This window comes from Trematosphaeria pertusa, assembly GCF_010094035.1.
Source record: "Trematosphaeria pertusa strain CBS 122368 unplaced genomic scaffold BU26scaffold_1, whole genome shotgun sequence".
Taxonomy (NCBI): Eukaryota; Fungi; Ascomycota; class Dothideomycetes; order Pleosporales; family Trematosphaeriaceae; genus Trematosphaeria; species Trematosphaeria pertusa.
Window position 1 is genome coordinate 4,873,230 of NW_022987212.1, and position 12,018 is coordinate 4,885,247.

Here is a 12,018-nt window from a genome sequence, read left to right on the forward strand (position 1 = left end):
TTCGTCGCCGCGCCCGCTGCTACGCTGCTGAAACGGTCCACGCCTCGCCTCGCCCAACTGCGACGCGCCCTCTGCGAGCCTCTTAATGCTCGAGTCACCCGCCGCCGTATCCCCATGCACTCTCGCTCTCCTGCCGCTCCTCTCCTTCCCTCCTCTTCGCTTCTCTGTATCTAATATTCGTATTCTGCATTAATCGTCGTTCTGCGCGAGCTCGCCGGACGGCTCTGCTGCACTCGACTGCCATTCATTCTCTCCGAGCCACAGGCTCCTGCTTGCGTTCTGCCAGTGGCCGCTCATTTCGAACTGACCAGACCACGATAACCTCCCAGGACGGAGCACCACCGCCGCCGCCATGCCGACCAAGTTGATGATGATCTTCGTGGGGATGGACTTCGTCTTTGCTGGATGTGGAGGACTGCTGCTGGGCTTCTCGCTCATGTCCGAGCAGCGCCTGCGGGACAGCCCGACCGTTAACAACGTTGCGGAGAACTTGCTGCTGGGCAAGTGTCCGTTGACAGGTACGACCCCGAGTCCAAGGACAAGAGACGGACCACCGATATTTGCGGCGCTACTGTGGCGCGCATTGTACCACGCGGAGTTGAGCGAAGACCTCGAGCAAATGCACTAACGGGTCTGCAGCCGGTGTGGTCAACGCCATCTTCATCTTCGTTACCTTCCTGCTGTCCCTCCCTGCGCTCTTTCTGCCAATGAACCGAGGATGGCTTCGTGCACAGGGCTGGTTGGTTGTCATCTGCGCAACCTTTACGCTTGGCCTGGGTCTTTCGGTGTGGATAGAGACGCTGCAAACCCGCTCTGACTTGGGCAGCCTGTGGGCCAAGGAAGCGCCGCTGATGCAGAGCCTGCTGCAGCAAAAGGTACGCATATATTTGGAGCCGAGCACGTGAGGAGGGTCATGCCGCATCCTCCGCTTCACCCGAGCCGACGGCAGGTGCTATCCCAAAGACAGTGCTGACACTTCCTAGTTCAACTGCTGCGGATACTTTAACTCGACCTCGCCGCCCTTCGTCATGGACAGCACCTGCCTCAGCTCGCTTGTTGCTGCTCAAAAGGGTGGGTGCATTGCCCCGTTCTCAACCTTCGCGAACACGTATCTCGACCAGATCTTCACAGCGGCCTTTGGCATTGTCGGCGTAGACATGCTCGTCCTCCTTTGCGTCGCCATGGTGCTCCAGTACAGGCAGGAGCAGGAGAGGTACAGGCACATCGACGAGAAGCTCGGTTTGGGCGGGATGTAGAGGGGTGTTTGGAGGTGCATTGTGTTTTCAGGAAAAGAGGGCAGAGAAGCAAGAGGAGGATAAAGCGGGGTTTTGAAAGAGGATGGAAGCCAGGCCAATGTATTCTTTTCTATCGCAATGCCTCTTTCTTTCCCTGCGTCTCGACTCGTGAGTGGTGATGATGCAGCGGTAATGGAGGAGCAAGGAAGTCAGCGGCGCTGATGCCATCCTCGAACGTGCGTTTTTACTTCTTTCTGTATTTTCTTCCTTCGTTGCTGCATTAGCGTTCTTGCCATTCTTAGAGGAGAATACCACGCATCGCCTGTTTGACTCTCGAACCTCTTTTGGCAGAAGTAGAAAACCATTATTCGACGCCGTTGTACAAAACGTTGTCCTATCCTATCCTATCCGCCCTCTTCCTCCCATACACAGTACAGTACAAACAAACGACTCACATGCCGCCCGCTCAACTTCTCGGCCCCGGCACATCACACAACCCCGAGTAACAACAGTCTCGGCCCCCGTGCCCCTGCCCGATACCGGCAAGCGTCCCTTCTCTCTCTCTCACCGCCCACACCATGCAGCCACCTGCATATGCAGAGCGAGTCATGTCGCAACACTATCGAAGATAAGCAGTGCAGCCTCGCGCGCCTCGGCCGGCCGTAAGATTATCCAGCAGCGCAGCGCAGCTCAGCGCACGTGGGGCTGCCTTTTTCCAAGGTTCTCAATTCCCGAGCTGCTTGTCGCTCGCTCGACGCACGCACGCACGCGCGCTTATGCAGGGTGCAATATGGATGTATGTACTGTAGCTGGTGTTGCTGGTGTTGTTGTTGCAAGCTGGGGAGTGCGTTAGCGCAGGAGCGGAGGAGCTCGGGGGTGATTGGATGGGATGGGAATAATGGGGTTATTAAAGCCCGAATACGCGGACTTGGAGGGCGGATGCAGGGTCTTCATCATCATCAGCAGCTAGTTACTGTATGTTGCCGGTGGCGAAACTCACACACTTCCACATTAGCAGATTGCAATAGCTACTGTGTGCGCCCCACGTCCCCTACATACGCAGTAGTCCAGCTCATTTCCATTTTACCCATTCCGAAAGCAGGCATCCACAAGTGCGGCAGCGCAGCGACGTTTCACCCTCCAATCATCCGCACCGCGTTCCTGACGATCCCCCTGAACGAGAAATTGAATTGCGTTGTGGGGCTGGCTGCGAGACGACCCTGCTTGGCATTGAGGGTTGACGCGTCTTAAGAGGGTTTAATGCGAGGGAAGGGAGCCAGGGTTTCGGGTTGGGAGGTCTTGGGTTTCGACTAGGTAGGGGGCTTGGGAAAGGGGGGATCCCTGGTGCGCTTCAACATCGTTATTGGGATGGAGTGGACATCGTCGTGGAGTCTTGAACGAGTCTTGTTCGCTGAGTACAGTAGGTATTATACATTGTATGACTGGTTCTCAACACATATGCATTGCTATAGTCCAATGATGAGCTTTAATTCTCCATCAGATCTTCCCCACCCTCTTCAGCGTCCACTTCGTTAGCCCCACCATTGAGGACGGGCGTCTGAGTCCCGCTTTGACTCTTCGTCAACCAATTCGCGAAGATTTTCTTGCCCTGTTCCGACGCGTTCTCATCTCCAAATGGATCTTTGACCTTCTTCCCGCCTATCCTCACGGCATTCTCCAGTCGGTGGTATAGCCTCTCACTGCAGTCCTTCGCATCCAGCCTTGTCAGGTCGCTCAACGCGCCGGATTCATGGATCGAGTTACTGAGCAGTTTGATGTGCTGTGCGAGCGCATCGACCTCCTTGTTGAAAGCCTTCACATCAGAGGGAGGTGGTTCTGGTGGCGTTACTTGTGAAGAGCCTTCTTGAGAAGTCGGTGGACTGATCAGCGGCTGATGAGGCACTGTCCCAGGGCCTGGACCTATGGCGATGTCGAGCAGCGCGAGGCGAGCTGCGAGAGACATGTAATCGGTCTCCTTTGTGATGTGGAAATCGGGCGAGTCCTGGAGATATGAATGGATGAGCTGCGTGAGCTTTGGGCTCGAGAGAGGGACGTCAAGTGACATCGGATGTAGGAGGAATGCCAGTGCCAGATGCCGCTGGAAGTATGCCGTCAACGGAGACTTTGACGGAAGTGACCAGACGAGATTCTTTTGTAGAATAGGATGGGTAATGCGCGCGAGAAGCCTTGGAACAACGCCCTCTAACTATAAGTAGGTTAGATGAAAAAGGCAATGCAGCGCGGGTATTCTTACCACGGGCTTGAGAGGATTTTTCTCGGGTATGTTACACATGATTGCTTCTATAGCATCTTGAACAGCATGTAGAGTGTCGAGATCAGCTGCTACACTATTATCCATACAAAGAAGAAACAATACGTAGAGCGCATGTCTTGTCGTCAGCAGCCTATTCACATGAATTAGGTATGCTTCAACCAATGCACTTCGGAGCATACCTTGGAGCAGCCGCCTGCAGAAGCCTGGCCACTGACTTCAGGGAATCTGGCAATGGTCTTCTTTTCGCTAATACTATTAGCACGCTTATAAACATTGGCGAGTCTTGGCTTACCCGGATGAGGCACATATGAGGGAGTAACCGGGAGGTCGGAATTTAGTTGCTGGTTGGCGCCGATGGACCTGAAGATGTTATCTAGCCTCGATATATCGAGGAGATGCTTAAGGTAGTCATCGTGAGCCTGTGGCTATTAGATGTCATGACTCTAAGAGGGGTCAGCCAAGCTTACGGCGAGAAGCTGTATGTATTTGGCATTGAGTGCGTCGCTTCGACCAATACAGACTGTCAGAATGGGTTAGCGGGGGCCCGAAGGAGACGCGGGTATGGCGTACTTTGATCGATCATCCAGGATGCCAGCTCTTCCGGCAATTGCTGGTATCGAAAGACCTGCTGAGCAAAGCCAGTCAAGAATGCCTGATCTCTGGCCGGCTGAGCTTCTGTGCGTTAGCGTTACAGTTCGCAGGAGGAATAGGGATGCTGACCTGCAAAACTCGTGGTCCAGCGATGCTTCGGCAGCTTGTCCGTGGGGAAAGTTGCTTCTTTGGCATGGCTGCCCTCCGAATCCTCCAAATTCTCGCGAAAGAAATGAAAAACGCAATCCATCTGCAGGGCATTGGTCCTTTGCATAGCAAGATACAGCCGCTTCGCTTTGTCGGGATCGTCATCGTCATGCACAGCATCAGCCAGTGCCTCTTCGCTGATACCGAAATCTGGCGGCGGTGTCGTCTCTAACGGCTTGTCGAGATCAGCTTTCACCTCTGCTATCTTTCGTTCCGCCTCGGCACTCTTCTGTGCTGCCTGCACGAAGAGGCTGAACGACTTTCCATCCCTGGGTTTCTTGGGCGGTTTGCGCAGGCCATCCTGTGCGGTCCGTTCCCTTGGCTTAGCCATGGTAGCCCGACTGGTTGTTTTGAGGTTGTTGGAGGAATCGCCCCAGTCCAGCTCAGGCAGCGAATCGGTTTCGGAATCCGAATTCCGAACCACTTCTTCCCCATTGGAGACGACCCTCTTGCTTGTACCTGCCGAGTTCGCTGACGACTGCGATGTGCTGGGTGGCCGAGGCTCTGGGCTAGTCGTTGGAGGAGTCCTATTCACGCGGATCGTATGGGAGGTGTAGAGGGTGGGAGTGGCCGATTTCGCGGGCTCTAGGGCTAGTCAGTCTGATGACGTGGGGTAAGCTGCTTGATGGAGAAAACGGCGTACCTGTTGATCTAGGTGTGGAGCTGTGGTTCGGCTGCGAGGGCTTCGGAGCGGGCGCAAAGAAGTCCCGGATGCTCCTCTTCTGCGGGGGCATGGCCGCCTCGACAGAGCAATAAAGATAGAGCGTCGTCGTTCACGATGCTTGGCGCAAAGCATGAAATGTGCGACCGCATCGGAGGCGGAACGGCACGAACTGCGACGCGCTAACGCGTCTCTCACGTGAATTGTCTTGGCCATCAATCGAGGGACCGACTCTCCGGCGCGAACACTCTCGCATCCGGTGTACGAAGCAGATTGCCATTCTTACGCCGGGATACCCGCGTGTGTCATCTCCCCACTGCTGGCGACGTCGCCTCCTTCGTTTCCTCGCGTTCGCCACGTAATCGCAGCCTCACGTACACGAACAACATGCACCGCACCGAGGGTACGTGCTGGCCGGTTCAGAATGTTTCAACGTTTCGCATTGCAAATACCAAGCTGCATCCCTGCGCGCTTCCGGGTTGATTTATGCGAGATTCCCTCATCCTGCGAGCATAGCACCGGACTTTTAATCTATCCCGTTGCGGTTCGGGGCCAGAGGTCAAGTTGATGGCTAGACGCCCGTGTCTGTCGCAGTCAAGAACGCCATGAAACCGTCAAAACGTCGCACCGCTCTCGGTTCTCTGCGTCTGACTCTGCGTCCTGCCTTGCGACAGGAACGGACAGCTTTACGGACCAGAAGGGCTGTCAACGGAGCCAACAGTCGCCCGGGTGACATGCAGCCTTAGCGTGCCACAGCAAGCGCGAGGACACAGTAGGTAGGCGTACTCGCAAGCCGGGGAATAAACGGCGGTCCATTTGCTTAGAAGGGCGCGTGGTGCTGCGCTGCGGCAAAGACACATTTATAGATAGACGCCGTCAGGTGAAGCACGTAAGGCTGCGAGCGTGCTGCGCCCACCCGTCTGATGGGCTCGTAACGCGGTCTGGCAGGGAGGAGTGGGAGGATTGTCCAAGCCTCCGCGAGCGAGCGAGCCCAAGACCCGTAGCGATAATAAAGGACCCGGCCGTATCTGGCCACGCAGCGCGTCCTCCTGTGCACTCTCTGACTCTCAGTGACTAAACCCGATAAAACCGCGTCTTTTTGCTCCCGAATCTGCTCCAGCGCGGCGGCTGCGGATCGTCCGGGCTACCGAACACGCCGAGACTGACGCTAATTTCCGCCGAGTTGCTGTTCTGTCCCCAAGCCCTTGACAACGGCGCCGCCCCGGCCGTGCTCGGTCAGCAATAAGCAGCATCATCGAGAACGAAGAAAAGCACACCTCCGCCGGTTCCGCCGCGCCTCACCTCTCCTCCTCCTCTCCTGCGCCCATGGACTAGCACTCGCCCGCGACACACAGCGCTGTCGCACTCAACCACCCGTCGCGCTCGCTCCTACGAAACGCCGCTCGCTCGCATCTCGGGCTTCATAATATCCAGCTTAGCCGAGAATCCATCGCCCATCCAGCCTCAACCCCCTTCGAAACAGCTCCTACCTCAGCATCGGCACCCCCCAGAACCGTCGTCCCCGTGTCGTCATATCCGATAGTGCGGCGAATTGGCCCACCGCGCGACGTAGAGGCCTTCCCGGCTCAGGCCGGACACTCAGCGAGCCCAGCAACAACCCCAGCCCTCCGCCCTGCTGCGAGCCCGCGCGACAATGGCTGCACCGTCGGCACAGGAAGACCGTGAGGTCACGAACCCCGTGAAGCGGATACGGTGGGCTACGCACCGCGCAACGGGCATCAAGGCGGACACGAAGCGGCAGTCGCTGAAGGAGCGCCTGCACAGGCGGATGGGGTCCGGCGCCGGCGAGAAGAAGAGGGACTCATTAGGGAAAGAAGGAGGCCCGCTGGAAAATGGCGATGTAGAGAGCTCATCGACAGACAGCGAGGAACAGGATTCCGGCCGAACAATCTACTTCAACATCCCGCTCCCTGCCCACGAACGCGACGAGGAGGGACACCCCAAAGCCCACTACGCGCGAAACAAGATAAGAACGGCCAAGTACACCCCGCTCAGCTTTATACCAAAGAACCTGTGGTTCCAGTTCCACAACATCGCAAATGTGTACTTTCTGTTCATCATTATCCTCGGCGTATGTACACATTCCCTGGCGCGATTCGTCTCTTACGCTAATGCCCATGCTATGTAGATATTCTCCATCTTTGGAGCGTCCAACCCCGCGCTTAACGCCGTCCCTCTGATCGTGATTTTGTGCGTCACCGCCGTCAAGGATGCGATCGAAGACTGGAGGAGAACCGTGCTAGACAATGAGCTGAACAACGCCCCCGTCCACAGGCTGGTTGACTTCAGCAACGTGAACACTGCCGAGGATACCGTGTCTTGGTGGCGACGTGTAAAGAAGGCAACCACCCGAGGTATTGTCTGGGTCTGGCGTCTGCGGAAACACAAGAAGTCTGGCAAAGGCAAAGAGGGCCACAGAGGGCGGGACACAGACGAATCAAGACCGTCCATCGACACGAGAAGGGCGTCGGTTCTCTCCCACAGAACCTCTTACTTTTCGGCCGAATCGGATCACCGCGGCGAGGAAGGTATCCAAATGACTCCAGTACCTTCGCCCCTACCAGGTCAGTCCCCTGCGCAATCCCCGCTACCCACCGATGCTGTAAATCTTGGAGGGCACTCTCATGTCAAAGAAGGCGACAAGGTGCGGGGCGGCGGTCCGGTCATTCCCACCAAATTCTGGGGCAGTGTGATGGACCCGTACAAGACCACGCCGGAGAAGGCGCGATTCAAGAAAGACGCATGGAAGAACGTGCAGGTGGGCGACTTTCTCCGGTTGTACAACGATGAGGAGGTTCCAGCTGACGTTGTGGTGCTTTCCACCTCGTCCGATGATGGCGCATGCTACGTTGAGACCAAGAACCTGGACGGGGAGACTAATCTTAAAGTGCGCAATGCCCTACACTGCACACGCGGCGTCAGGCATGCGCGGCACTGCGAACGTGCCGAATTCTGGATCGAAAGCGAAGGGCCACATTCGAACCTCTATTCGTACAGCGCCGCCATACGGTGGAACCAACACGACGGGAAAGATCCAAACGCGGCGTCCTATGAGATGGTTGAACCAGTTTCGATCAACAACCTCCTTCTACGCGGATGTCAATTGCGAAATACGGAGTGGGTGCTAGGCGTCGTCGTTTTTACGGGTGAAGAGTCCAAGATCATGCTCAATTCCGGCATCACCCCGAGCAAGCGCGCCAAAATAAGCAAAGACCTGAATTGGAATGTCGTCTACAACTTCATTATTCTTGCGCTCATGTGCCTCATCTCCGGCATTGTTCTGGGAACATATTGGGGCAAGGATGACACCTCACACTCGCTCTTCGAATTTGGCTCCTACGGCAACGGCAACCCCGCTCTTGATGGCGTTATCGCATTCTGGGCCGGTATCATCCTGTTCCAGAATTTGGTGCCCATTTCACTGTACATCACTCTGGAAATCATCCGAACGCTGCAAGCAATCTTCATCTACAGCGACGTTCTGATGTACTACGAGGCTATCGACTATCCCTGCACCCCAAAATCCTGGAACATTTCCGATGACGTCGGACAGATTGAGTACATCTTCTCTGACAAGACGGGAACTCTGACCCAGAACGTAATGGAGTTCAAGAAATGCACGGTAAACGGCGTCCCGTATGGAGAGGCGTATACGGAGGCTCAAGCCGGTATGCAGCGAAGACAGGGCATCGATACAGAGGTTGAAGGCGCTCGCGCCCGGGAACAAATCGCCCGCGACCGCGCACGCATGATTGAACGCATTAGGAAGATACACGACAACCCGTACCTCTGGGACGACGACTTGACCTTTGTTGCTCCCGACTTCATCGAAGACCTAGCTGGAGATTCCGGGCGTGAGCAAAAGATTGCCAATGAGCGGTTCATGCTAGCTCTCGCTCTGTGCCACACCGTTGTTACAGAGAGGACGCCTGGAGACCCACCCAGGATCGAGTTCAAGGCACAGTCTCCCGACGAGGCTGCACTGGTAGCCACAGCACGCGACGTGGGCTTCACCTTCGTTGGCCGAGACGATGACCGCCTAATCATTAACGTCTTGGGCGAAGAACGCAGATATACCGTGCTAAACACCCTTGAGTTCAATTCCACGCGAAAGCGCATGAGCGCAATCATAAGAATGCCGGACGGAAAAATCGTCCTTTTCTGCAAGGGAGCCGATAGCATGATTTACTCGAGGTTGATCCCAGGCGAGCAACGGGAACTACGCGCCACGACCGGAGAGCACCTCGAGATGTTTGCCCGAGAAGGCCTACGAACCCTTTGCATTGCTCAAAAAGAGATCTCGGAGGAGGAATACCAGGAATGGAACAAGGACTACGACATTGCTGCCAATGCTGTTGCGGGCCGTGAGGAGAAGCTCGAAGAAGTCTCCGATCGCATTGAGAATCAGCTGTGGCTCCTGGGTGGTACCGCTATCGAAGACAGACTGCAAGACGGTGTCCCTGACTCCATTTCCCTTCTCGGCAAAGCTGGTATCAAACTCTGGGTCTTGACGGGAGACAAGGTGGAGACCGCCATCAATATCGGCTTCTCTTGTAACCTGCTCGACAACGACATGGACCTCATCATATTCAAAGTCGATGACGAGAGTCTAGCAACGGCTGAGACTTTGCTTGATGAGAAACTTGCGATTTTCGGAATGACAGGATCTGAAGAAGAGCTCAAAGCGGCCCAAGACGACCACGAACCCCCTCCGCCCACCCATGCCATCGTCATTGACGGAGACACATTGAAGCTTTGCTTGGACGACTCGCTCAGGCGGAAGTTCCTTTTGCTCTGCAAGCAGTGCCGATCGGTCCTTTGTTGCAGAGTGAGCCCTGCCCAGAAAGCATCGGTCGTGAACATGGTAAAGACAGGATTGGATTGCCTAACGCTTGCTATCGGGGACGGTGCCAATGACGTTGCCATGATCCAGGAAGCCCACGTCGGAGTTGGTATTGCAGGTCTCGAGGGTCGTGCCGCCGCAATGTCTTCCGACTATGCGATTGGTCAATTCCGATTTCTCACACGCCTTGTGCTCGTCCATGGCAGATGGTCCTATCGCAGGCTCGCGGAGACCATTGCAAACTTCTTCTACAAGGTTAGTCCGTTCTACTTAGGGAGAAATTCTCTTGCTAACTTGCTGCGTTAGAACATTGTCTGGACGTTTGGGCTTTTCTGGTACCAGATCTATACCAACTATGACAGCCAGTATATCTTCGATTATAGCTATATTGTCTGGTTCAATCTGGCCTTCACCTCGTTACCCGTCATTCTGATGGGTGTATTGGACCAAGACGTCGACGACAAGGTCTCCTTGGCCGTTCCTCAGTTGTATACCAGAGGCATTGAGCGGAAGGAGTGGACTCAGCCCAAGTTCTGGTACGTCTCTGAGCTCCAATTCATTTACCATGTGCCCCTTTTAACAAGAGCAGGTTGTACATGCTTGATGGTGTCTACCAGTCCGCTATTGCGTTCTTCTTTGTCTACCTCATCTTCTCGCCTGGCACATTCGCTACGCCGAATGGACTGGACATAGCGGAGTTGAAGCGAATGGGCATCTTCGTCGCCACCATCGCCGTCTGCGCAGCCAACTTCTACGTACTTTTCAACACCTTCCGGTGGGACTGGCTAATAGTCGTTGTCGTCATCATCAGCACAATCTTCATTTGGTTCTGGACAGGCGTCTACACATCGTTTACCTCAAGCGCACAGTTCTACAAGGGCGCTGCCGAGGTCTACGGATCGTTGACTTTCTGGGCTGTCCTGCTGTTGGCGACGATCGCTTGTCTACTTCCGAGGTTCACCATCAAGGCCATCCAGAAGATGTACTTCCCTCTGGACGTGGACATCATCCGTGAACAAGTTAGGGAGGGCAAGTTCGATTACCTGCAGGAAACGGAAGCTTACCTCCCTCCACCACCCGAGAAGGGAATGTCGAAAGTATCGTCGGACGCTTCCAAGTATAAAACCGCCAAGGCTAAAGAGGGCGACGAGGACGTGCGTCCAATCTACCCACCATCTGTTGCTCCAACCGCCACCACTCACAACCCAAGGAGTCAAAACGGGAGCAACAGCACGGACTACACCCTCCGCAGGTCTCTAGAAGCCATTCCGTCGCATCGCATGTCCATGGATCGGCCGCGGCCGTCTTTCGATCGAGCTAGGATGTCCATGGATCGTGTCAGACCCAGTTTCGAAGCCAGCAATGACTTTACATCGGCGGCGATGTTAACGCGCTTAGAGTCGTCCCACAGCCGCAACAGCGTCGGCGCCCAACCGCAGACGGGCGGTTACATTGCCAGCCGTCTACGAAACGCTTTCCGGAGACCAACGGTAACCCGAGAAGAAGCGCCGGACCTGGCTGATTCTGAACACCCGCCTGTCCCAGGTCCTCCAACAAGCACCTTAACAGATCCTCGTCGAAGTCCTCCGAGGAGTCCGCGGCGGTAAGCCCGATGGGCGGTGGTAACGACTTCGGACATAATACCTTTGCACATTCTTTTGATCACGACCTGTATATATTCACGCCCGTCGGGACCGCGGATCTGACTGTCCATGCACAAAATCATCTCCTCAGTGTTTGCCATTCGTACTGTTACATCATGGGCTGGCGTTAGTTAGGTCATCGCACGCTTTGATAGATTTCCGAGCATTATTCCCTCCTGTGCTTGCTGTCGATGTTTGCGAGCAGCCAGTCGGATAGAGCGTCCCTCTTAGGGACACCGGCGCCTGGGCGTATGCGTTTGGGAGCCCCGCCGACTCCGACTATTCTGCCACGTTGTTTTTCTTTACTTTGTCGCATTACCTCTTCTCGCTTGCTTTGGACACGGTCGTTGGCGTGGCATCGAAACGGCCGGATTGGAGGAGATACAACAGCTGCTGTCGCTGCTGATGAGATGGTCTGTGTAGATACATAATGACGAGAGGCTGGTCTTTGGCCGGCTGGCAAATGAGCGTTGGTTACTTTCACTTGAGCGGCCGATCTGTGCATGTGACTGCCTGTCAGTGATGTGATTTTGTAATAGACA

At 55.3% G+C, this 12,018-nt stretch overlaps 3 protein-coding genes across 3 annotated transcripts; 2 read left to right on the forward strand and 1 right to left on the reverse strand.

The window, feature by feature from the left end:
- Nucleotides 1-139: 139 nt before the first annotated feature.
- BU26DRAFT_43297 (uncharacterized protein) lies at nt 140-1,270 on the forward strand. The gene is made up of 3 exons (XM_033824007.1): nt 140-518; nt 640-875; nt 984-1,270. The coding sequence occupies exons 1-3, from the start codon at nt 353-355 to the stop codon at nt 1,254-1,256; spliced, it is 675 nt and encodes a 224-aa protein (XP_033692414.1). The 5' UTR covers nt 140-352; the 3' UTR covers nt 1,257-1,270.
- A 1,451-nt stretch (nt 1,271-2,721) lies between these two features.
- On the reverse strand, nt 2,722-5,042 carry BU26DRAFT_558798 (uncharacterized protein; the record flags this gene model as incomplete). The annotated part of the gene is made up of 8 exons (XM_033832607.1): nt 2,722-3,441; nt 3,490-3,640; nt 3,690-3,756; nt 3,803-3,929; nt 3,978-4,030; nt 4,081-4,182; nt 4,231-4,893; nt 4,952-5,042. The coding sequence occupies 8 exons, from the start codon at nt 5,040-5,042 to the stop codon at nt 2,722-2,724; spliced, it is 1,974 nt and encodes a 657-aa protein (XP_033692415.1).
- Nucleotides 5,043-6,424: 1,382 nt separating this feature from the next.
- Nucleotides 6,425-11,554, forward strand: BU26DRAFT_43384 (phospholipid-translocating P-type ATPase). The gene is made up of 4 exons (XM_033824045.1): nt 6,425-7,061; nt 7,119-10,088; nt 10,140-10,369; nt 10,423-11,554. Exons 1-4 carry the CDS (start codon nt 6,624-6,626, stop codon nt 11,438-11,440), a joined length of 4,656 nt encoding a protein of 1,551 aa, XP_033692416.1. The 5' UTR covers nt 6,425-6,623; the 3' UTR covers nt 11,441-11,554.
- The last annotated feature ends 464 nt before the right edge of the window (nt 11,555-12,018 follow it).